This window comes from Xenopus laevis, chromosome 1S (assembly GCF_017654675.1).
Source record: "Xenopus laevis strain J_2021 chromosome 1S, Xenopus_laevis_v10.1, whole genome shotgun sequence".
In the NCBI taxonomy this organism is placed as follows: Eukaryota; Metazoa; Chordata; class Amphibia; order Anura; family Pipidae; genus Xenopus; species Xenopus laevis.
The window spans coordinates 140640434-140665937 of NC_054372.1; the positions used below are offsets into that span (position 1 = coordinate 140640434).

At 42.0% G+C, this 25504-nt stretch overlaps 2 protein-coding genes and 1 pseudogene across 2 annotated transcripts; 1 reads left to right on the forward strand and 2 right to left on the reverse strand.

Moving 5' to 3' along the window:
- Positions 1–6456: 6456 nt before the first annotated feature.
- Positions 6457–25073, forward strand: hsd11b1l.2.S (hydroxysteroid (11-beta) dehydrogenase 1-like, gene 2 S homeolog # L to S move genepage). Its single transcript, NM_001090127.1, is given in 6 exon segments — positions 6457–6616; positions 7950–8080; positions 10197–10308; positions 21850–22038; positions 23874–24017; positions 24818–25073. Coding segments are annotated over 6 exon segments (876 nt in total). The 5' UTR covers positions 6457–6531; the 3' UTR covers positions 25033–25073.
- Positions 16602–20046, reverse strand: LOC121399479 (lamina-associated polypeptide 2-like). The gene is made up of 2 exons (XM_041580273.1): positions 18210–20046; positions 16602–16727 (listed from the first exon to the last, which is right to left on the reverse strand). Exon 1 carries the CDS (start codon positions 19265–19267, stop codon positions 18239–18241), a length of 1029 nt encoding a protein of 342 aa, XP_041436207.1. The 5' UTR covers positions 19268–20046; the 3' UTR covers positions 16602–16727; positions 18210–18238.
- LOC121399480 lies at positions 17085–18203 on the reverse strand (annotated as a pseudogene).
- Positions 25074–25504: the final 431 nt, after the last annotated feature.

Genomic DNA, 25504 nt, shown 5'->3' on the forward strand with positions numbered 1-25504 from the left:
TCGCTGGGGAAAAAATGGTGTAAAAAGCTGTGTAAAATAAATGGCGGAGGTGTGTGTAAATTTGCACCATGCAAACGCCAGATTTTACACCATTTGGGGTGTATTATCCCACCATTTATTACACAGCATAAAAAATATGTCCCTTAGAATCATATGACACAGCGACTCTCAACATTCACAGTGATGCCTAGTGGGCAATGGCACAGGAACACCCCACATTAATAGGCACAGTGACCCCAGCATTTAATGGTAGAAACCCCCTAACATAAAATTATAGCAGTACTATAAGAACAATATAATCCTGTAAATTAGCAAGACTTTTCTGCCATACCTAAGGGATGCTTCATTAAAAAGTATTTCAGTTTAAAAAATGAGGGTGGGCCTCTGTCCTGGTGGCCATTGAGCACATGCCCCTTTTGCCCATTTGTTAAAGCTATCCGGGGTTATAGTGCTACCGTATTTAATTTGTAGGTTGTTGTAGGCAGAGTTAGTTATTGCTGCATATTCACACTATTTACTGAATTAACCAATAGGTGGCAATGTGGGCCAGTCATAACATTTAGTTTCAAACTCACTTTACAATAAGGACATCTTGTAGTGATGGCTGACATTTTTCACCAGGTTTTGCCACAAAAAGAAAACAACTGAAATGCCAATATACTCCAGGTTATTGTAAAAAAAAATGTTGTGCAGCTTGGACAAATTTGGTACAATTAGCTGTCCATTGACTGCAATGTGTTTTGTGTAGTTTTGCAAATTTTTCGGCAAAGCAAAATGACAGATTTGCTCAATTCTACAGTGACGATATAAAAAATGGGAAATAGCTTTGTATGTATGTATATATAAAAGTGTATACATATAGTGGCAGGGCCTCCATCAGGGGGTACAGTTGACCCAGGCCCATCAGTTTAAAGTTTAAGATCGTGGACATCGATGTTGACCCAAAGCCGACAAAAGACCTGAAGCCAACGAATGGAGCCAAAAGTTGCGACTGGACCGAAGAAGAGGAGAAGCTGCTGAAGTTCGGCAAGTAAACCCAAAGAAGAGGAAAATGAAGAAGACCTTTAAAGGTAAGTTCCACTGAATACCAATGGTCTTTTTTTTATGTTTTAAAGGAACAGTTCAGTGTAAAAATAAATATTGAGTAAATAGATAGGCTATGCAAAATAAAAAAAAGTTTCTAATATAGTTAATTAACCAAAAATGTAACCTATAAAGGCTGGAGTGACTGGATATCTAATGTAATAGCCAGAACACTACTTTGCCTTTTTTTGGGGGGCCCTCTTCTACATCACCTTACTCCTCCCCCCCTAATTTATGGTGTAGTTTTATTACTAAATTACACTGTGTGAATAGAAAATAATTAATTCTACCATTTATAATTGTATTGTTTATTTTTATTTCATTTTATTTTTAGCAATGCAAGTGTTGGGGAGTGGTTATCTTTTTACCTTCCCATTGTTTTGTTGATTGGTTGCGGGGGAAAGCAAGAGGAGTTATATCACTCTAACTTGCAGCACAGCAGTAAAGAGTGGCTGACTTTATCGAAGCACAAGTCAAATGGCTATGTGCACCTGGGCTGCACTGCTGGCAGGGCTGCGATCAGAATTTGCAGGGTCTCATACAACAACCTTTTCTGTGCTTTCCCCACAAGTAAAAAAAACATTGGTGGCCAGTCCCCCACAAGTAACCCATTGGTGGCCAAGGTCCCCCCATATAAATAAAAAACATTGGGGGCCAGGGTCCCCCCCATAAGCTAGAAAAATAACGATGGGCAGAGGTTTTAAAAAATAAAAAAAACACCATTGGTGTTCAGTACAAATTACCTTTCAAGTTTTCTTACCTTCTTTGGCTCACTTTGTTGGCTTCAGTTCCTGCTTTGACTCCTATTTCGGCTCTGGCTTAGGCTCCTTCTTTGGCTCTGGCAATTCGGCTCCTACATTGGCAGTTTCAGCTCCTACTTCGGTGACTCAAGGGGTCCAGCTAATCTAAGAACCCCCTGATGGCGACCCTGACTGCTGGTTTCACTTTCCCTCAGAGACAGAGTGGATGCAGTGACTAGTTATTTTTGACAGGCCCTACACCTTTGGGACCTGCATGTTGAACTTTGAAGCCAATATCAACTTAACTTTTGCAGGGAGCGGGTGGATGGGCATCTTCCTGGTGGGCATCCACCTGAGACCTCACTGTGGCCTGCCTCTGCCGACCCTCATGGGTCAATAAATATGGAAACTCACCGGGTTAGGGTTGGGTATGCATAGCAAATGGGCGGTTTAGGGTCAGGTATAGGTTGACTTTTTGTTTTAAGTAGAGATACAGCCCAGTCTTGTTTTTATTGATTGTCTATATAGGTAAGTACAGGGCCCGATAAGGGCTGCGCCTCTCTCTCTAAATAATACTCAAGGATACCTGCGTGCCTCCCCCCACCTGTCCCTTTAGAACTTAGGGTGGCCTGGTGCAGGCTGCATTTGACTCAGACCATGGGTTTCTGTGCATTGAAGTGCAGAGGCCTGTGGCTATTTGGACATTGCCCTTTGCATATTAACACGGCCCCCTGTGTTGTTTTCCAAATAAACTCCATCCTTACTGCACAAAAGTTTCTTCAAGAGCTGGAGATTGTGGTCTCCCATTATATTTACATTTTGGGTACTCCTGACACTGGTTGAGACTTAGATTTCTGATTCAGTTTATTAGAAGATACATTAACACTATTGAGCATGTGCACAGATATAGTAAAGCTTCTATAACATGACCAGCTGGTCATTTCTAAGGTGTTTTTCATTAAAATGAATTGATCTTAACAATGCATTAATGTTGTGTATATTTAATGCAAATTCAGTACATTAAATATGAAATTTGCTCTGCATTCATACTGACGGTGTAATGTACAAGTTTGCATAATATTGATGGTTTCCAACATACCTTAGAAACATTGCTGGTTGTATAACAGTTATATTGCAGCCTATTGCAGGGGAAATATACAAATTAAAAAACATTTTGCATGCCACAATTCTGGCGCCACACCAACATACCTGTCCTCAGATTTTAGTTTTAAATTTGGAAACTTTCTGCTATCAGGACTAATAGGTAAATAGATAACTAATTCTACCCCCCCCCTCTTTTTGTCACAAATGCAGTTGCCGGTATATGAGCTTTTTACATACTAAGTGACGATAAAGCACTGCCAGTGGCATAGCGTTATTACACTGATAAAAATGCTGCTTTTGGCAATGTTATTAATAGGTCCGGTATTATTTTCCAGAAAAGGTGGCCAACTACTCTAGTTGCACATTTAATGGAAAATTTATTTTTCTTACTTGAAAAGTCAATATTTTGCACTAGAAAAAGCAACCTTTAAGCATGCAGACTTTGGGCCCATCAGTTAGTAAACCTACGTATGACATCTTTAGTCTATGCCCAGAGTGTCATCGACCCTAAGGGACCTATTTATCATACTGTGTAAAACATTGTAGACAAAATCACTGTGGATACTGCCCATAGCAACCAATCAGCAATTAGATTTCACCTAGTAGTCAAGAAAACAAAAGCAAAGATCTGATTGGTTGCCATGGGCAACATCACCGTCGATGCATACCTCCCAACATTTGAGAAATGGAAAGAGGGACAATAAGATCTGCTGCGCGCAGCATGGCAAACTTTCATGACCAAGCCCATTTTATGGTCACACCCCCTAATTATCATGTCCATTTACAATAAGGCCGAGTCCGGAGCTTATTGGCCTGTGTGTGGGGCCTTCCAACGGGCTTCGCTAATCGATACCTGGCCGAAAGTTGGCCGAATTTCGATCGGGCAGGGTAACAAATCGCAGCAGATCACCGGTGCATCTGTTCGTTCATGAAGTCCTGCGATCTGACCAATTCTTGGCCTGTATTTTTCTATGGCCGCTGTCTGGCATTACCGTAATATTGATGTATGATATTATAAATGTGTGTTACATAGTTGCTGCCATACAACAGCTGATGTGTGCTGAGAAGGAGCTGACTTGGTCAGGACACAGAAGCCAAACTTGAGGCCCTCAACTGCTAGTTCATGAAGACTGAAAGACTGTCATGTTAATGTGCTGCACCCTGTAATATGAAACAGACAGTTTCACCTTTGTGAACTTGAGTTCATAGACCGAGAAAACTATGTAAACTGAAGACTCAAAAACAGTAGAACTACAATCACATCAACTCAGTTTCAAAGAGCATTACACAAGGCTTTATTATGCCACATTTTTGTGACCTGCATTTCGTTTAGAAAAGTCACATGGAAACTCACTAGCACTTCAGCATAAACACAGCACTGGGACAGTAACCCGTCATATCAGCAATTAGCTTTGATTGCTCTATTCAAGTTTTCGCAGAAAAACCAGTGTCAAACCCTGAAAACGCTGAACATTTTGTGAGTTTTAAAACATCTTTAAATGGTTAAGGGGACATCTGCCATTGACTTTTACATGAATTCAGCAGGTTTTAGATGGCCGAATTTCGGAACAGCTTCGGGGCATAATAAATTGAGGAAAAAAATTGCGTCTTGTTTTTTACTGCAACTTTTTCAGGTTTCGGCGCTTTAATAAATAACCCCCTTAATCATAGGCTGAACGTTTTATTACAACTAGGGATGCACCAAATCCACTATTTTGGATTCGGCTGAACCCCCGAATCCTTTGTGAAAGATTCGGCCGAATACCGAACTGAATCTGAATCCTAATTTGCATATGCAAATTAGGGGTGGGAAGGGGGAAACATTTTTTACTTCTTTGTTTTGTGACAAAAAATCACGTGATTTTCCCTCCCAGTCCTAATTTGCATACTTATCAATAATTTGCATATGCAAATTAGGATTCGGATTCGGTTTAGCTGGGCAGAATGATTTGGCCAAGTCTGAATCCTGCTGAAAAAGGCAGAATCCTGGCCGAATGCCGAACCAAATCCTGGATTCAGTGCATCCCTAATTACTACACAACATATTTAAAGGAAAAAGCATCAATGAGGTTCACTCGGATTACAAATATCAATCACAATAGGCAGGGTCGGACTGGGGGGCCCAGGGCCCACCAGGACCGCTGTCCAGGGCCCCCCTGGCCTTCCCGCCCGGCCCCTACCATGAAGCGTGGCCGGCACACATGCATGCAGGCGCAATCGGGCGCACGCACGTTGCCGCGATCGACACATCACGCATGCGCAGGCGGCTGCTCGGCGCCGCCATTTCAAAATGGAGAGAGGGGTCCAACACTGACAATAGGATTTTAATCTCCCAATGGCAGTAGCCAAGCATACTACATCATAAATGTGAGCTTACCACCAACAAGAGGCTTGAACTCCATCTTAGTGTAATTTATCCAAAACTTTATAACAAAAATAAGAATAAAGCCACAAGAAAACAAGTGAAAAGAGAAATATAACTCATCATACATGAGATGAAATTATATAGTTGGTCAAATGTCAGAAATAACATGTTACATCATAATTATTATTCATGCCTAGAGGAAATCTAGTAGCCAGAGTAAAAGTCCATTTACTTTCTAATTGGAGTTGTCTCTTAGTCATATCTCCCCCTCTCTGATCCAAAAATACTCTCTCTATACCACATATATATTGTTTTATCTTAAATGTTTTTCTTGTGGTTTGAGAGAAAACTTCATCACCATCTATTATGTTTTGATAAGTAGGCCTGTAAGTACTCATAGGGTGGCAAAATTTCACATGTACGTGCGCTCACAATGAGGGTGAAAGCTGGCTGGTGCTAGGACCTGGTGGTCTAGGGGTGCCAAATAAGGAAAGCCAGGCCTGTTGACAAGTTATACAACTCTGTGACCCACATTTGAAAGAGTCCTTATGTATGTTTCTTGCAGGTGTAATCATACTAGGAGATAAGATGTTTCTGAGTGTTCTAGATTTCCTGGACACAAATAGACATCCATCTTGTAAGATGGATGTAATAAAGGTCTTCAGTATAGCTATATTTCTCTTAATAATTTTCACAATGTCTGGGGACTAAAGAAACAGAGTTAAACACAGGATCAGAGGATGATTTACTTGGTACATCTGACTGGGTACGAAAAGCCAGAGTAAGACTGGACATCGGGTAACCAAGTGCTGACAACCTATCTCAAAGGTCACATGACTTATTCACAAAATCGTAGGGCTCTACACACTCCTAGCATTTAGGAGTTAAATGGTCACCTCTCTTTTTATGGTTCTCCTTTTGCATATGTCTCCACTCATTTTTTTTCTTTCCTGGGAACTTTTTTCAGATTGTTGATAATATATTTGATCCAGAGCAAACTCAGCAAGACGGACACAAAACAAAATAAACACGTATGCTCACAATACTAACTTGAAAGCAGTGTTCAGTGTTGCGTGTCTGTAAATTGTTTGTAAACTGACCTGATTGCTATATAAATTCCTGCAATGAAAAGGTAGGAGGAGCAGCAGCAGCAGGATGGGCAGGAGCTGGTATGAGCAGAAAGACTTTACCCTGGGCTGAGAGCTAGTGTGTACATTTGCTATTCTTCTCATAGACAGCATGGCTGGGGTAAAATTGCTGCTTCTGTCTCTGTGTGTTGGATACACTGCTTATCATTACTATAGCAGTGAGTCCATGAACCCAGGTAAGAGGGATTTATTTTCACATATAACCATTTGCATACTGGTCTACAGATTAAAGAGTGTTAAATTCACCTTTAGTTTTTGCTTATGTTACAGTATCAGAGCTGTCAACTTCCCTGATTTTTTTTGTGAGTTTCAAGATTTTCAGCTCTGTCCCCGTCTCCCATCACTTTGATTCATTCCCCCGATTTCTGATAATTGCTGCAGATTTCCACAGATCGAGCATGCACGTGACTTAACTTCCGCTGGAAAATTTGCTGGCGCATGCCGCATGTCTTGCGGCAGCTCTTCATGAAAAGTTGACAGCTCTGCAGTACAGTAGAACCTCCATTTTACATTTTTTTAAGGGTACTAGTGATGTAAAATTAGGGATACATTGAATCCAGGATTCGGTTCGGGATTCGGCCAGGATTCGGCCTTTTTCAGCAGTATTCGGCTGAATCCTTCTGCCTGACCGAACCAAATCCGAATCCTAATTTGCATATGCAAATTAGGGGCGGGAGGGAAATTGCATGACTTTTTGTCACAAAACAAGGAAGTAAAAAATGGTTTCCCCTTCCCACCCCTAATTTACATTCGGTGCATCCCTATGTAAAGTCCAGGAAAATGTAAAATCTGTGAAATATGTTAAAGTAACTTTTTCTTCAATATTTACTGTGTTAATAAATAGGGTTAAGATTTGCAGCATTAATGTTACACTGTGGGGGGGGCATGTGCCTCTCTGTCAGTTACATACACAACCTAAAGCAAAAAGTGATTGGTGCAGGACTGTATACGGGACATACTAATTGGAATTAACCGTTAACAGGCAGAACCAAGGCAAAACATAAATCCAGTTAGTATTTTAAACCTCTTTATTTCACAAATAATAACATTCATAGAGGAAAAAAAGCTGTTTTTGGGTACATCAGGACAAAATATTGATGTAAAGTCCAGGAAAACATTACTTAAAATTAGGGAAATGTACTCATTGAAATGCATTATAAATTGGTGGGACCACAAATAAAAAATGTGAAATGCAGGATGACTTAAAATCAGGGTAGTTAAAATCAAGTAGATGAGAAGGTTGGTGTATAAACTGTATTCTCACTCTCCTACTGGATAAATATGCATACTCAAGTTCAAATTTTCAAGTATCGTCTCTGAAGGGACAGCATGGTGGTCAGCTATAATCCCTGAAACCCTCCCTAAATACTTGCTCAGTGCAAGTTCCTAGGAGCAGATATGATGGCAAGTACCGTTATGAATAGTGTCAATGTCACTCAGTTTTGTATCCATTGCATCCAATTGTACCTTGTGTTGGTCAGTGAACCAACATGTATTTTGCACCTGCAGAATCAGTTCGAGGAAAACGTGTACTTATAACAGGATCCAGCACTGGGATTGGAGAGCAGATTGCTTATGAATTTGCCCGGATGGGTGCACATATAATGGTCACAGCTAGAAGACTTCAGCGTTTGCAGGAAGTAAGTAATGCCTCTTTCTGCGATGTATTCATCTCACCTCTATTATACTTATATTTAATATTTCAGGTCTTTGAGGGAACCCTTATACCAACCATAAAAAATTGCAGAAAAATGATATACAGTATACTATATATATATATATATATATATATATATAATACACAAAAGCCATGAATATCCTGTAAATTATATCCTTATAAACGGTGAGTTCTGATGTCATCAGTTATAAACGGTGAGTTCTGATGTCATTTCTGTCACATGACTCATTGACATTTGTGTATTATAATAAATAAAGTACCCCCAGTTGTAAAATATGAGGATATTAGAAGTTACCTCGGAGTTCCATGACCTGTATAAAAACACTCGGCCTTCGGCCTCGTGTTTTTATATGGTCATGAAACTCCTCGGTAACGTATAATATCCTTATATTTGACAAAAGGGGGTACTTTATTCACTATATAATACACAAAAGCCATGAATATCTTGTAAATTATATCCTTATAAACGGTGAGTTCTGATGTCATCAGTTATAAACGGTGAGTTCTGATGTCATTTCTGTCACATGACTCACTGAAACTTGTGTATTATAATAAATAAAGTACCCCCAGTTGTAAAATATAAGGATATTATAAGTTACCTCGGAGTTCCATGACCTGTATAAAAACACCCGGCCTTCGGCCTCGTATTTTTATATGATCATGAAACTCCTCGGTAACTTATAATATCCTTATATTTTACAAGAGGGGGTACTGTTTTCACTATATATATATATATATATATATATATATATATATATATATATATATATATATTATATTGCAGCATTCAAAACTTTATTGGAGGACAGGATACACAGTAGATAACAGATAAGCCATATATTAGTAAAATGGGCTTCTTCAGAACTTATCTGTTATCTACTGTGTGCTTGAATGGTTACTGTTATGTTTTGGGTAGCCAACTGCAATGGGCCTGAAGAAAGTGAACCTATAAGTCGTACTGAGAGAATCAGAAAACTACCTGCATGGACCCAGGACTATGTGATGTGAATAATGCATAATATTGCTTTAGGATGCATACTTTGAAATTGTTGTTTATTGTTTATTACATCTGCCCAAATGTTTTCCTACTATAGGGGGAATATGTGATGTTTATACAAATGGTCTGTAGGTGTCACTGTGCACATGAGTTATACTGTGTATACATAGTACTATCAATACTGCTCAAGAGTGATAGAGTTGGAAGTTACTGTTGTGTAATGGCTGCATGAGTCATGAGTCTGCTAATAAAGCACTGTTATACTCTACTCATCCTCGGCTATCCAAAACATAACAGCTACACAGCAGCTTGTTTATATAAACTGTAGTAGTGTTTCTGAAGCATACACACCATCTGTACCAGTGTAGGGCAAATACATTATATTATCATTTCTTTTAAACACTTTTATTTTTTGTTGTTATTGTTCCTTTAAAGTGAAATGTTATTAGTTATTAGTGTAGAGCAGGGATCCTCTGTAAGTGGGAATTGCCTTTTACACTATATGTTTACATTCCTGTCAGCTGCACCATATTTCTTATATCCCATATATTGGTATTCCCATCTACCAACCTACAGCTCTGCCTGCAGAATATGTTGCTGCTTTATAAATACATTTTATTTTAAAACAAATAATAATAATAACCACCTTCAGTCTCCTCTAAATGCTGTCTCTGAACTCAATCACTAATTCCACTGTCCAATATCAGCTTCTCCACTGCATATTCTTTCATTCCGAATTTTCTTTCATATTATATTCAGAATCTTTCAGTCTCTAAAATTCCAATCCATTGCCAAACTCTCCCCTGTTTTGTTTTTTTTTAATAATATTAATATAAGCCACCACCAATGTTTCCTCTAAGTCCTTGTTGGCTATGTGCGCTATAAATTATTTTGTGCGTACATTTTAAACCGGAGTGCACAATTTCTAAAAAGTGTGTGCTCATGTCATAATTAATGCAAAATGTGCACAATTTATTGAGTGCGCTAGTCTCAAAATTTGTGCGCGCGCACACCTTAGAGGAAACATTGGCTATGTATTTTGCAGGCATTTTATAAATAAATGATAATGATTGTTTTCTAGGTGGCAAATGAATGTTTGAAGTTAGGAGCGGCCTCTGCACATTATGTGGCCTCTGATATGGGAAACTTGACATCAGCGCAGTACGTGGCCCAAGAAGCAGTGAACAAGCTTGGTAAGAAGAGGCCACTTCTATCTTAAGGGGATCTTCACCCAAAACCATTTTTTTGCATAACAAAATATAATTCTAATATATAATTATATAATTCTAATATAACATATATAATTGTAAGGAACCTTTCAATATAAAGTACATATATTAAATGTTTCAAATGTTCAAAGTGTGTCTAAACAGTGTTAGACCGGAGGCCCCAGAGGCACACCAGGACTTACAAAGTTACGCCACAGGGCTCCCCAAACCACCCTCCTAGAGGCCCCCTTCCCAGCCACAACCTCCTCTGTGCTCCCCCCACCACCCCTAGGAGGTCCCCTCCCCAGCCATAACCCCTGCTGTACCTGTGCGGTAGCTGCAGCCACGATCAAGGCAATCAGGAGGAGGGTGCGTGTCTGGGTTGGGGGGCCCACGGGAGCTGGGGCACACCAGGCAGACCCAGATCGACCATGTGTGTAAATGTAACCATGCCTAAAAGAAGTGTGTGTGTTTATCCTTTTCTGTTTTCTGGGTCTGACTTTTGGGGTCAAATTCACTATGCATGAAAATGCAATAGCGATGGCTTCGCCGCACTCCGCCACACTTCGCCAGGCGTAGTTTCGCAAGGGCTGCGCGATTTCACTAAGATCCAAAGTTGCACACAGATTACCGAACGCTAGCGATAATACGATAAGCAGTCTAAAGTTACGCTAGCGATGCCTAATTAGCATACGGCGTGCAGTTAAAGTACAATGGACATGTATGCTGCAGCAATTACATTACACTACACAAGGCCAGGGAAACTTAATAAAATTTAATAGAGGTCTTATATTGCCCTACACATGTGCCCACCAGGTCTGACTGTGAAGATGTTTAAGCCTATGGAACTTAACATTTATGCCCAGCTAGGGATACCCCCTTTGAATGCTAGTTTATAAATAAAACACACTGAAACAGAATAGTGGGTGAAGGTCGGCCACAGCTTTATTTCTATATATTTATTTATTCCCAATCCTTGCCATTTCAAAAACGTATCTCGTTAACTGTCAAGTATATGACCTTATATATATCTTACCCCGAATGCCGGCCACTGTGTGCAGTGGGCATGTGGTGTCTACTTTTATACTAGGCCGAATACAGGCAAAGGATCAATAACCGCCACGCTGTGACAAGAACACTGAAAATTCAACAAATATTCCTTTAAATGCACATCATCAGACCTCATCCCCCTTTTTTTTTTTTTTTAAAACATAACAACACAACAATGGAATTGTTTATTACTGGGTGGGTGGGTGGGCGGTAAGTTGTGCCTGTAGCTGCTATGGGCGCCAAGAGGAAGCTCAGTGGGAGGCGCCGCCTTATAAGGCCGTTCCTGTGTACATGCGCGATGACGTCACCCCCTGTTCTTGCGCCTGCGCAAAGACGCCAGGCGCGTCCATGCTGGGCTAAATTAAACGCCACTGTTTCAAGGGGAAATCCCCCTCCCAGTCAGTAGCGCTTTCGCTACTTGCTTCAGTGCTGCTCAGGACTGAGAGTCAAAATAGGCCCTGGTATTTTCAGTACAAAGAGGCCCAATCAGCCCACACAGAGGCCCAAACAGCCCCCACCAGCCCACTAAATACTGACTTTCTATGGGACCTTATAGCAACCTACAGATTGCCAGTCCGGGCCTGGTGCACACTGTATAGTTTAGGTGCCAAATGTAAGGGGGAAGAGGGATGAAAAAAATTGTCAGCCTATCACCCAGTAAAAAGTAAAAAACAGTGTTTTTCAACTTTTTTTTTTGACAAACTCCTATCTACTCTATTGCACTTCGCCTGGTCTGAGCTGGCAAAGTCTGGCGCTAGAGGAAACATTAAGTAAAATCCGCAAGTTAGTGAATTAGCATATTTACATCCCTTCGGCAGAGCACAACTTCGTCTGACGTAAGGGTACGAAGTAGCGCTAGAGTAGGTATACTTCGCTAGTGAATTTATGCCAGCACCCGTTAGTAAATCGGCAAAGTGGCAAAATTACATCACACTGGTGAATTTTTGCTAGCTAGCCACTTAACGCCACAGTAAATTTGCCCCTTAAAGTATAAGTGCACCTTAAAAAAAACAACTGAATGTAAAATTGTTCAGGATGCATTTCTAAGCACTTTTACATTTTTACATTGCAAGTACAAGTAATTTATTCTACCAATTCTAATGTTATCCTTGAACCAACAAATTTATATTTTTTAGCTGTAATATTGGTGTGTTCTGAGCTTTGAGAAGGAGCCAGCACTTCAGGATGGAATTGCTCTGAGACAACTATTGTTTCTCCCCTTCTCATTGTATTTCAACATGATGTAAATTGTGTTTCATACCTAGTGGTAGACATGAAAATAGCACCCAAGCAGGAAAAAGCAGGGGGTGGGGTTAGTAATGCGAATAAATCCTGCAGCTGAGGTATCAGGTAGATGCTATCTGGTTAGCCTTCCATTGTCCCATCAGAGCACATGGTTTGGGGGCACCTGTGGGGACATCATGTCTAGCCTCATGCCAAATTTAAAAATTAAGGATAATTTTTTTTTCTCTTTTAAAAAATGAAATGCAGTGCAGACTTCTGCCGGGGCAGCACTATAAAGTGATGCATTTTGGAAAAAACATGTTTTCTCATGACAGTATCCCTTTAAGTATCAGAGCTATTAAGCTTAACATTTTTGTTACCATTTGCAGGTCAGTTCCTGTAACTTTATAGCCAAAGACAGTCAGATACACCTTCAGAAGGAAAACAGAGAAGTGTTCTGATGGTTCTGAGCTCAGGAAAGACAGATCAGAAACTTCAGATGCCCTTTTCCATCTCCTACCTGAGCAGAGCAGCATCAGAACACTTCTCTGTATTTCTGAAGGTGTATCTCTTTGACTGTGCAGTTACAGGAACTGACCAGCAGGTGTTGTTACAAAATTAATTATAACAGTAGTTAATAAAAACAGAAAAGCATCTTGAACAGGGTTTACTTATCCTATAAAACAATGTAACAGGAGTCATTTCTCCTCTATATCTTTTAATTAGCTTCATTCCTTTACTGCTGGCTTGCAATATTGTTTCCGAAGTCACAGCAACGAGTAAAGAGAATGTTGAAGTTAATATACCTTAACTTCAAGTCTACTTAAGGGTACAACAAGCCACTTTCAAATATACTGAGCCACTATTATTTTTATTATTATCTTTGTGCGTTAAAAAAGAGAAAATTAATTAATACTTACCGAGATTTTCTTTTCCTGGCCATACCCCCTGGCAGCATAACAATTTGGGTTTTATCCCTGTACTGGTCGGACACAGAAGGGTTAACAAGCAACCTTACAAATACCCACCCCCTTCCCGCCCTCACCAGTCTTTACCTGATGTACTGGACGGACAATGAAAAGGGTGGGCATGCTGCCAGGGGGTATGGCCAGGAAAAGAAAATCTCGGTAAGTATTAATTAATTTTCTCTTTTCCTGGCCATCCCCTGGCAGCATAACAATTTGGGTTAGTACCCTAGCAATTAAATGGGAGGGCAACTGAATGATGCTTGATAACAGAATTTAATTAGGTTACAGCTGCGGCCTGCAGTACTGAACGTCCAAACTGCGCCAAAGACGCAGATCTAATATCTAATTTGTAATGTTTAATAAATGTGTTTGGAGTAGCCCATGTTGCAGCCCTGCAAATTGACTCAGGTTGTGCTCCTGCTTCTGCTGCCCATGACGATGCAACGGCCCTTGTGGAATGTGCTTTGATCCCCTCAGGCACCGGCTTACCCTGTTCTTTATAGGATTTCTGTATTGCCGTCACTATCCATCTCCTCAATGTTGCAGTTTTGGCTGCCTCTCCCTTCCTAGCCCCTGCTGGGACTATAAACAGCCTATCAGTCTTCCTGATGCCCTCAGTCCTTTGGAGGTACATCCGTAGACAGGCATGCACATCTAGAGATCTCCATCTCGATTCCTCTTGTGTCCCAACCTCCGGAATGAAGGCTGGTAAAACAATCGGCTCATTCATGTGCAGAGAAGAGACTACCTTAGGCAGGAATTGTAATATCGGTCTAAGGACCACTGAATCCGCTTTGAAGATAGTATAAGGAGGCTTAGATGATAAAGCTTGTAGCTCACATGCTCTCCTGGCTGATGTCAGAGCTACTAATAGGACAGTTTTTAGGGTGGCATTCCATAGTGTGGCCTGTTCAAGAGGTTCAAAAGGGCTATCCACAAGAGCATTCAGGACTAAAGGCAAGTCCCAAACCGGAGTGAGTGGCTTAAGTGGTGGAACAATCCTGATTGCTGCTTGAAAGAATCTGGAAACCAAGGGTTCCACTATCCATCTTCTTCCCAGAATCGCGGATAATGCTGACAATTGTACTCTGAGTGTACTCAGGCTCAGACCCTTCTCTAGGCCTGACTGTAGGAACTCAAGAATGTTTGGCACTGATGGGTTCCACAAATCCACAAAATTCTCACTTGCCCATGCCTGAAACACTTCCCAGATCATGTAATACCGGTGAGACGTATTTGCCTTCCTTGACCTCAACAATGTGTTAATCACAGCCTCAGAACAGCCTTGTTGTCTTAACCTTCCCCTCTCAGCTTCCAAGCCATCAGGTTCAACCTGGCGGGGTTCGGATACCACAGAGACCCCTGAGACAGAAGATCCTCCCTGTCTGGTAGGCGAAAGGGATTGTCTGCCGCCATCCTCCTCAACAATGGATACCACGGGCGACGTGGCCAGTCTGGAAGTACCACCACTGCTTCCATCCTGGTGAAAAAGATCTTCTGTAGAACTCAATATCAATGGAAAGGGGGGAAAGACATATGCACATAGACCTGTCCAATCCTGGACTAGCGCATCCACTGCTGTCGACTGGGGACAAGGGAACCTGGAGAAGAAGTTCCTCACTTTCCGGTTCAAGGCTGTAGCCATCAGGTCTACCTTCGGGCATCCCCACCTGGTTATGATCATAGTGAATACTTCTGGGTGAAGACTCCACTCTCCACCGTCGATCCGCCTCCTGCTGAGGAGATCTGCCTGTACATTCATTACTCCCGGTATATGAAGAGCAGTGATGTGTAGTAAATGATTTTGAACAAACTCCATGATCGGAAGTAATTCTGTCATCATACTGAGGCTCCCTGTGCCTCCCTGTCTCTTTATATATGTGACTGCTGCCACATTGTCCGAGCGGACTCTGACAGAGTGACCTTGTAGCTCTTTCCTGAAAGCCTGAAGTGCACATGCCACTGCCCTCAGCTCGAGGATATTTGATGGAAGATAGGACAGCTCCCTGGCCCAAGTCCCTTGGACTGACAGATCTGCTATGTGGGCTCCCCATCCTTGACCTGAAGCATCGGTGAACAGCTCTACATATTCCGGCTCCTGCAGAGGCATTCCTCTCCTTAGGTTGAACAGAGTTGCCCACCACTGCAGATGATGCTTCAGCTTCCAAGGCAACCATATTGTCTGATTCCAGTTCAACTCTTGATGCTTCCATTGGTCCAAGAATACACGCTGGATTGGGCGCATTTGCCATCTTGCCCATTTGACCAGTCCTATTGTTGATGTCAGGGAGCTCAAATATTTCATTAATTGTCTGGCAGATAGATAGTCTAGTTCCAGCATGGTCAAAGTCATCTCCCTGACCTTGGAGATTCTTGCCTGAGGAAGAGATATCATTCCTAAGACTGTGTCTATAGAAGCTCCTAAGTATGTTAATCTTTGGACTGGACTCAACTGACTTTTGGTCTCGTTGAGAATCCATCCGAACTCTTGGAGAGTTGCTTTGACCTTGTCTCTGTGCTGTATTAAGATGTCTTTTTGTCTTGCCACTAATAAGAGGTCGTCTAGATAGTGATATAATTCTAGACCCTCTTCTCGAAGCTTTGCAATAACCAGCACCAGCACCTTGGTAAATGTTCTGGGAGATGTGGCCAGCCCGAAGGGCAGGCAAGTGAACTGTAGATGATGACAACCTATTGCAAAACGAAGAAACCTTTGATGTTCTAAGGCCACCGGCACATGCAAATAGGCGTCCTTCAAATCGATTGTACAAAGCCAGTCTCCCCTGTGTATGGCTGCCTTTATAGTCTGAATCGTCTCCATTTTGAAGCTTTGGATCTTTAGTCCCTTGTTCAGCTTCCTTAAATCCAAAATGGGCCTCATCTCGCCTGAAGCCTTCTCTACCAGAAACAGAGGGGAATAAAATCCTCTTCCCCTCTCTTCTAATGGAACCTCTACTGCTGCCCCCTTGAGAAGTAAGTCGGAAATGTATTGCTTCATAATTTCCCTGCTTGCCACAGATCGTGGCCAAGGGGCAACAAAAAAATTGTGAGGGATTGGCTTCTGTATGAATTCCAGCCGGTAACCCCTTCTCACAATGGACAGAACCCAGGAGTCCTGAAAATGTCTCGCCCAGACTTCCTGAAATTGAAGAAGCCTTGCTCCTACTCAGGGCCGGACTGGGAGAAAAAAGCAGCCCTGGCAAAAAAAATCAAAGCAGCCCACTTCAGGTATGGGATTGTTTATCTGGAAACCCATTGTCCAGAAAGCTCCAAATTACGGAAAGGCAATCTCCCATAGACTCCATTATAATCAAATAATCCAAATGTTAATTTATTTCCTTTTTCTCTGTATTAATAAAACAATAGCTTGTACTTGAACCAAACTAAGATATTATTTGTATTTATTGGGGAAAAATCCGATTATTGGGTTTATTTAATGTTTATATGATTTTCTAGTAGACTTATGGTATGAAGATCACCCCAGTGCAGGCATATGAGTTATTGAATTAGGGCCAACTGCTGTGTTTTCTGTAGCAAACAAACTGACGATCAGTTGAAAATGTGGAGTCTGTATGGACTGGTGATTGGCCATAATCCTAAAGTGGAAGAGGGGCAACCAGAGCCTGCAGATGAGTTATGTGCACTGGAATGACCTAGGCCCCTTCTGATGAGGCTTCAGGAACCCCTATAAATGCCAGAGAGGGCCAAAATCCTAGCCTGTTTATAGTAGAGGGGTCTGTGCAGTGAGACACGGTATATGCCTTGTAGGGGCCACACAAATTAAACTCATATCGGCTCTACTGGGGTTCTGGCTGTAATGTCCATTTGCATAGCTGAGGTCTGTGAGACCCTATGGATAGGAGATCTGTATAGGAGATTGGTGGGATCCCCTCAGGGAAAACTGTTGGTCTGTTTGGCCAAAGACAAACGGCCTCCCCTGGCAGAGTTGGCCGGCGGCGGCAGGCCCATCACTTTCTCCAGGAGGGGCGGCGGTGGAAACAGCAGCTGATAGCAATGACAATCCCTGCCATTTGCAGGTCGTAGGGGGGTGCCACGATGTCCAGGAAGGCAGCGGGCCCATCCAAAGGGCTGATCTGATTCAGGTTCTCCCTGTGCGGAGCCAGCAGGCAGCGCGGTCTGTTATCCCCAAACTCTCCCACGGAGCGCATCGCTGCCCGCCGCACAGAGCCGCACTGGTAGGAGAGCAGCGGAGGGATGAAAGTGAGAGGTTTGAGGGGCTCCTTGCCTGCTGCCCCTGCCGCTTGCAGGCGATCAAAGCCGCTAATGCGGAACTTGACTTGCTCCCAGACCCACATCTTCTGCCCGCACCCGGCTCATTTTCCGCAGCTGTCCCAAGCTCTCCGCCAACGGGCTCAGGCCGACCCCTCCGCTGCTGTGAAAAGTCTGCCAGGCCACCTTCTATATCGGAGAGCTAATCTCGTCCCAAGTCATCTCCCTCTGGCTCCTGTCAGCGCTTCGGCGAGGAGCTCATCCATGCTGTATGCCTTCAGCGCTCCCGCTTGCTCCTTCTCAGCCGGGAAACAATATTGTGACAGAGAGGCCCATGCGGGCCATTTACATATCAAAGACAGCGGCCCAACGGGCATTTGCCCGAATTCACAAATGGCCAGTCCGGGCCTGCTCCTACTCTTGGAAGCTGGACAGGCCTCCCGTCATTGTGACTTCTGCTGGGACTTGGGAGATCTTGGGGCCTTGGCCTTTCCACCTCGAAAAAAACCAGACTGCCCTGTCTTCCAAGATGATGACCTAAAAGTCTCCCTACCAGGCCTATAAGCTTTAAAGTCGTCCTTTTTCTTTGAAAAATACCTGTCTGATTGACGTTTTGGGGGATCTTTAAATCTCCTTGGAGCCTGTGGAAGGAATGTGCTCTTTCCTCCAGATGATTTGGATATTATATCCTCCAAAGCTTTGCCAAATAACATCTTGCCCTCAAATGGTAGCCTGCATAATGCATTCTTTGAGGCAGTGTCTGCAAACCAGTACTTAAGCCAAAGGGCTCTACGAGCCACTACTGATGAGGCCATAGATCTCGCAGACAATCTTGTTAAATCGCCAGCGGCCCCCAGGCAAAAAGATGTCGCCAGTCTCAGATCCTCCAGAGCTGCCAAAATCTTCTCACGAGGCTCCCCTTCTCTGGTCCTCTGCACTAAATCCTCTATCCACATTGACAGGGCCTTGATCACTGAAACTAATGATACTGCCGGTCTCAACATGGCTCCAGTCATCATGTATAACTTTTTTAATTCTGTTTCCATCCTTCTCTCCATTGGCTGTTTCAGGGCGGAAACATCGTCTATTGGTAGTGCAGTCTTTCTGGACAATCTAGCTACTGGAGCATCAACTGTTGGAGGATTGCTCCAAATTTCCTGGGATTCTGGAGGAAAGGGATATAGCTTCTCCATCTTTGCCTCTACCGGAACTTTCCTAGACATCCTTTGCCATTCTGCAGAAATGACATCTTGCACCTCCTTATGCACTGGGAAGACATGTTTTTTCTTCCTGGCAAAAAACACACCTGTGTCTGTTTGGTCCTGCTCCTCAAGGACTAATGTGTGTCTCACTGCCTTAATAAGGTCTGGAACAAATTTCATATCAAAAAATGAATTCTCTTCCTCCTCATCTGAAGAAGAAGAGTCTGAGTTAATCACCTCAATCTGATTAGAATGCGGGTCAGCAGGCATCTGATTTTCAGAACCCTTTGCCTCTTGAATTCCTAAGGCTACTGCCTGTTTAATCCAGGCTAATAAGTCTGACTGAGAAGCATCCTTAGACGTTGAAGGAATGTCTTGAGCAGGTATACGCTTCTGAGCAGGTGGAATATCAGCGTCACCTTCCAAAATCTCTGCAATACAGTCACCACATAATCTCTTGCCCGGTAATGTAGGCTTTTTGCAGGCTTTACAGGCTCTAATGTCCTTATCCTGAGATCTTTGCCTTTTCCTGGCAGTATCTTCAACAGGTGAAGTAAGCCTAGAGTGACAAACACCCAATTAGTAATGCACTTTTTTAGACGCAAAAACACTCAGTAGTTCTAAACCCACCGTGAAGCCTTCGAGGTAGCAGCTTTCTCGGCAGCCGGATCCATCACAGATGCGTCAATGCGGGTGCAAAGGCAAAACTGCACCCGTTCGGAGGCAAAATAAGGCGCCCTTTGATGACGTATATGCTTTCTTGCGCCACTACAGACGCAACCTCCCCCCGGCTGTACAGGGACCCACTCCTGAGAAGGCGCTATGGCGATCACAACGGAGGGGCTTCAGGCAGAGAAAGTGCATGAAAAACTGTGCCTGGAATCTGGTCCCGAAGAACCAAGTGGGTAGAGCATACAAATCCCCGGTCCGGCCAGGACAGAAGGAAAAAAGACTGGTGAGGGCGGGAAGGGGGTGGGTATTTGTAAGGTTGCTTGTTAACCCTTCTGTGTCCGACCAGTACAGGGATAAAACCCAAATTGTTATGCTGCCAGGGGATGGCCAGGAAAGAGCTCTAATCCTCTTGCTAGAAGGCCAGTGGAACTTCTGTCTATGGAGCAGAGTTGCAGCCAGTGGTAAATGAATAAATGTACAATATATTTCCCTGCAGATCCAATATGAAATAGAACTGAGCGATATACAAATATATTGCAAAGTGGCACATTGTACTGTGTATTGCTCATTGACTAGAGATTCCCTTTAATTTACCATTATATTCTGTGATTCCTTACAGCATTGTGCTTTGTTGTTGCTTATTATTTTAAATCAAGTTTTAAATGGGTTCACGATCTTCTCTAATGGAACAGTGGTGCTATACTGTGATTTAATGCAAATTGTCCAAATAGTGGTAACAAATGTTAAGCCTGAAGAGTAGACGTTAATATCTAGCATATTTGCATTTTTAAATTTAAATCCACTTAAAAATAAAAAGTAAAGTTTCTTTTGATTTAACATATTTAGGAACACTGAATTCTGGGTAAAGCACAGGATCCCAAACTGTAGGGCTGGCCCAGATCAAAGAGGGTAGGTTGGCTGAAGGCCAGTTACGGTAGGATTCAGAGTTTACTCTTAGGGAGGGGATTTACCTAAACTCCAATTTTTCTCATTTTTACTTTTAAGAAACCGCAAATAAATTCATCTGCCATTGACTTCTACATGATTTTGAAAGGTTTTATCTGGAATTTTTTCTGATTTGGAATTGTTGCTATTTTGTCTAATTTTTCCCCTGTAACTTTTTTTGTTGTTTGGTGATAAAAAGCCCAACCCGAAATAGTTGCGGTTTAGTAAATGCCCCCCTTATAGTCCTAATTGTCATTGGAGCATAGAACATACATATAAATAACATTGTAAGGTAAGATTTGCTGACAATATTTTGAGTTATCAGTACCAAAACCCTTAATTTGGACATCGTCACAAACAAGTATGTGGACCCACAAACATACCATATTCTGGGGTATCATTCAGTATCTCCACATTTTCAAAGTATGCATAAGAGCAAGTCAATATTTTACATGCACATAAAAGCATAAGGTAAAAATAAGGAATGTACATTTACCTAATAATAAAGAGAGCAAAAGGCATATTTATTTAAGGCAGATTCGAATTTGCTCCACATACATCAGTGATCCCCAACCAGTAGCTCGCGAGCAACATGTTGCTCTCCAACCCCTTGGCAACCAGTAGCTCGCGAGCAACATGTTGCTCTCCAACCCCTTGGATGTTGCTCTCTGTGTCCTCAAAGCAGAAGCTTATTTTTGAATTCCAGGCTTGGAAGTAAGTTTTAATTGCATAAAAACTAAGTATAGTACCAAGTAGAGCCTCTTGTATGCTGCCAGTCCACATAGGGGCAACCAAAGAGCCAATCACAGCCCTTATTTGGCACCCAAGGGACTATTTTATGCTTGTGTTGCTCTCCAACTCTTTTTACATTTGAATGTGGCTCACGGGTAAAAAAAGGTTGGGGACCCCTGACATACATCTTTAAAAACATCTAATGAGTGGCCAGCATGACTCAGATACAAAATAGGTCTTGGCATTTTAAGTACCCAGAGGCCCAATTTATAGTCATTGTCTATGGGAACGTACAGTAGCCCCTATGCTCATACATGTTCCTTTGTGATTGGACTCTCTATCTGAAACAGGTGCATATCTTGTATCCTTCTACTGCATATTTATATGAAATTTTATTTTTAAAACTTTAATTCCTCGGGTCTGGAGTTTGCAGTCCCTAGGCTAATAGGAATATGGGAAATGCACGTCATCCAATTAAATCCCAGTCTTTTAATTTCTGATAGGGGGCTTGGATTACTTGGTTCTGAATCATATTGGAGGATCTGCATCATTTGGATTTTTCAAAGGTGAAATGGACCCAGTTGTGGGATCTATCTATATCAACTTCCTTAGCTATGTCCAGCTTACTTCTGCTGCACTCAAGGCCCTACAGGAATCACAAGGGAGCATTGTTGTCATGTCCTCAATGAGTGGTAATGTTTTACTGACAAGTAGACATTTTATTTACCATTACATGTATGTATCTGTATACTCGTATCTGTACATGATGGGAAATGGGTTTTTTAGCACAATACTTTTGGTTTCCATAATTTCATGTGTAGGTAGTCATATCACAGTTTAATAAATCATAGACACATTCAAAATTTTGTCCCAGTGAATGGCATTATGAGCAGCAATCAGCATGGCTTTATGAAGGATTGGTCATGTCAGAAAAATTTGCGTTTTATGATAAGGTAAGTAAGATGCTCGACAGTGATGGGGCTGTAGATGGGATTTTGCCAAAGCGTTTGATACCGTACCCCACAAACGACTGCTTTCCAAACTAAGGTCTGCTGGGCTTAATTAAGTTGTTTTCACATGGATAGGAAACTGGCTACAGGATCGGGTACAGAGGGTGGTTGTTAATGGTACATTCTCTACTTGGAGTAAGGTTCTTAGTGGGGTCCCTCAGGGCTCGGTATTGGGTACAATTTTATTTAAATTGTTCATTGATGACTTAGGGGAGGGTGCTGTAAGTAATGTATCAGTGTTTGCAGATGACACAAAACTATCCAGCCCAATTAATTCCATCCAGGATGTGGCATCCTTGCAACAGGATCTTGACAAACTGGCAATCTGGGCAGCTAAGTGGCAAATGAGATTCAATGTTAATAAATGTAAAGTCATGCACCTGGGATGTAAAAATATTCAAGCCACTTATACCCTTAATGGGACTGCACTAGGCAAATCCATTATGGAAAAGGACCTTGGAGTCCTTGTAGATGATAAACTTGGCTGTAGCAAGCAATGCCAGTCGGCAGCATCAAGGGCAAATAAGGTCTTGAGCTGTATTAGACGGGGAATAGATTTGCGGGAGGAGGGGGTCAATCTTCCACTGTATAGAGCACTGATAAGGTCCCATCTAGAATATGCCGTACAGTTTTGGTCTCCATCACTCAAACAGGACATTATTGTATTAGAGAGGGTCCAGAGAAGGGCAACTAAGCTGGTAAAAGGTATGGAAAATCTTAGCTTAGAAATTATGGCCAAGTTGGTGTTGTTTATGCTGGAGAAGAGGTGCTTAAGGGGTGATATGATAACTATGTATAAATATATAAGGGGATCATACAATAATCTCTCTAATGCTTTATTTACCAGTAGATCTTTCCAGCTGACTCAAGGTCACCCATTCTGATTAGAAAGGAGAATCCGGCTAAATATTCGGAACGGAAGGGGTTTTTTTACAGTGAGAGCTGTGAAGATGTGGAATTCTCTCCCTGAATCAGTTGTACAGGCTGATACATTAGATAGCTTTATAAAGGGTTGGATGGCTTGTTAGCAAGTGAAGGGAATACAGGGTTGTGGCAGATAGCTCAGAGTACAAGTTGATCCATGGACTGGTCCGATTGCTATCTTGGAGTCAGGAAAGAATTTTTCCCCCCCCTCTGAGGCAATTTGGAGAGGCTTCGTACAGTTTTTTTTTGCCTTCCTCTGGATTAACTAGCAGTTAGACAGGTTATATACAGTGCACTTGATGGACGTTTAATTTTTCTACCTAACTTATTATGTTACTTTGTTACTTACTTTAGGGTTTAGGAAGTCAGGACATAGGGGTACAATGCATGCTGTGTTCTTCTGCATATGACCAAGCAATGCCATTGGTGCTATGTTGGCAGTTTATTTATAATACAGCCACATAATGTGCATCTGCTTACACACATTAAAAAAGCTTGAGGAGCCGCAGTCTAATAGTTTGTTTTAGCACTTTGTATTTAATATGCTACACTTCAAATATCCTAAATTGGTTTTTGTTTTTTTTTTAAATTAGGTCGCATTGGTGCTCCCTTCACTACCAGCTACTGTGCATCCAAATTTGCTTTGGAAGGGTTTTACAGCTCTCTCCGTAGAGAATTTGCTCTTCAGAATAGCAATATGTCTGTGACCGTGGCCGTTCTTGGATACATTGATACAGGTATTCTTCATTCCCAGAGTGGAATTGTAGACACTCCATGGCAAGAACTTTGTGTTCTTCAGGTTACATTAAAAAAAACTGCTTTTATGAAAGAAGTCTTGAACAAATTATATTATATGAGCATGTTGACCAGCTACAGTTGCATCAATGGACATGCTACTATTGCTATCATTTAATTCTCTCTATAAAGCAATAGCCTTCACTGGTTCTTTGATTACCTGTTTCCATTTTATGGTGGAGATTGTTTGGCTATGACTTCTAGTCACAAAAGATTCACAATATATGAAATGAAGAATAGGGACTAGGTTACATTAAGGCATGTTAAGGATGTTATGACTAAAAATCCAAAATCCTGTTGAAAAAAAACTCCCCTTAGGGTAAGTCCACACAGGGCGTTTTGGGGACGTTTGCCTCGAAACTTTGGGAACGAACCGCCGCGTGTGATTAGCGCCGGTGTTTTTTCATTTTAGCCAGCGCAGATTCAGGGAAGGCGTTTGGGGAGATTAGTCGCTGCAAAAACGAGGCGATTAGTCGCCAGACGACCAAATCTCCCCAAAAACGCCCTGTGTGGCCTGACCCTTAAGCTACTAGGGGCGACTTCCCCCCCTTACAACAGGACTGTAAATATAACAGGGATGCCCCACCTGCACCTTCAGATTGTATTTCAACAGCTGGACAGCTGAATGCAGCTCATGGGTAAAAAAAAGTTATGGACCCCCATCCTAAATGTTTAAACTTGTTTTAGAGATAGAGTAGAACTTTAAAAAGAAATATAAAGCTACATGTATTGATTTTCTTAGAAAATGCAGTAAAGAAGGTTGGAAATAAAGTGTCCATGTCAGCTTCATCAAAAGAAGACTGCGCACGGGAAGTGGTCAAAGCAGCCGTCCTGAAACAACCAGAACTTTTTTATCCTTACTGGGGAATTAAGCCTTTTGTTTTACTGAGAGACTGGTTTCCGGGCTTGGTGGCAAAAATACTTGATAATTTCTACATTCTTGAAAACATCCAGTGAAGAGTCACGAACCAGGCAATAAATTGTTCCTGTCCTTGAAAGCAGAATTGTTCTATTTGTTTGTAGAATGCTCTTTTTTTTTAGCATTTTCTGTTTGCACACTGTAAATTCTAAAGAGCATATGTAGATTTTAGCCTTGGTCTCCCCATCAAGGAGTTATAGGAATGGCATTAGAATTACTGGCACACTAGGTTGGCAGGATACAGCACAATATATACAATGGTACCCTGTGGGAAGCACAATTATTATTAAAAAACAAAGTTCAGCTCTCCAAGTCTAAATGAGCTACAACTCCCAGCATCCCCTGACAAATGAAGGGTGTAGCAATGACTCAATGCACAATAGCTATTATGCCTGTAATGTACTAAATACTTGCTCCATTGGTCACAGATCAGGCTACTAGTGATGGGCGAATTTTTCCCATTTCGCCGAATAATTTGCGAATTTCCTGAGAAATTCGCAAAATGGAGAA

Bases quoted from the DNA above. Each gene is read 5' to 3' on its own strand.
- LOC121399479 (XM_041580273.1), bottom strand. From the start codon at position 19,267: ATGCCTGCTGACCCGCATTCTAATCAGATTGAGGTGATTAACTCAGAC.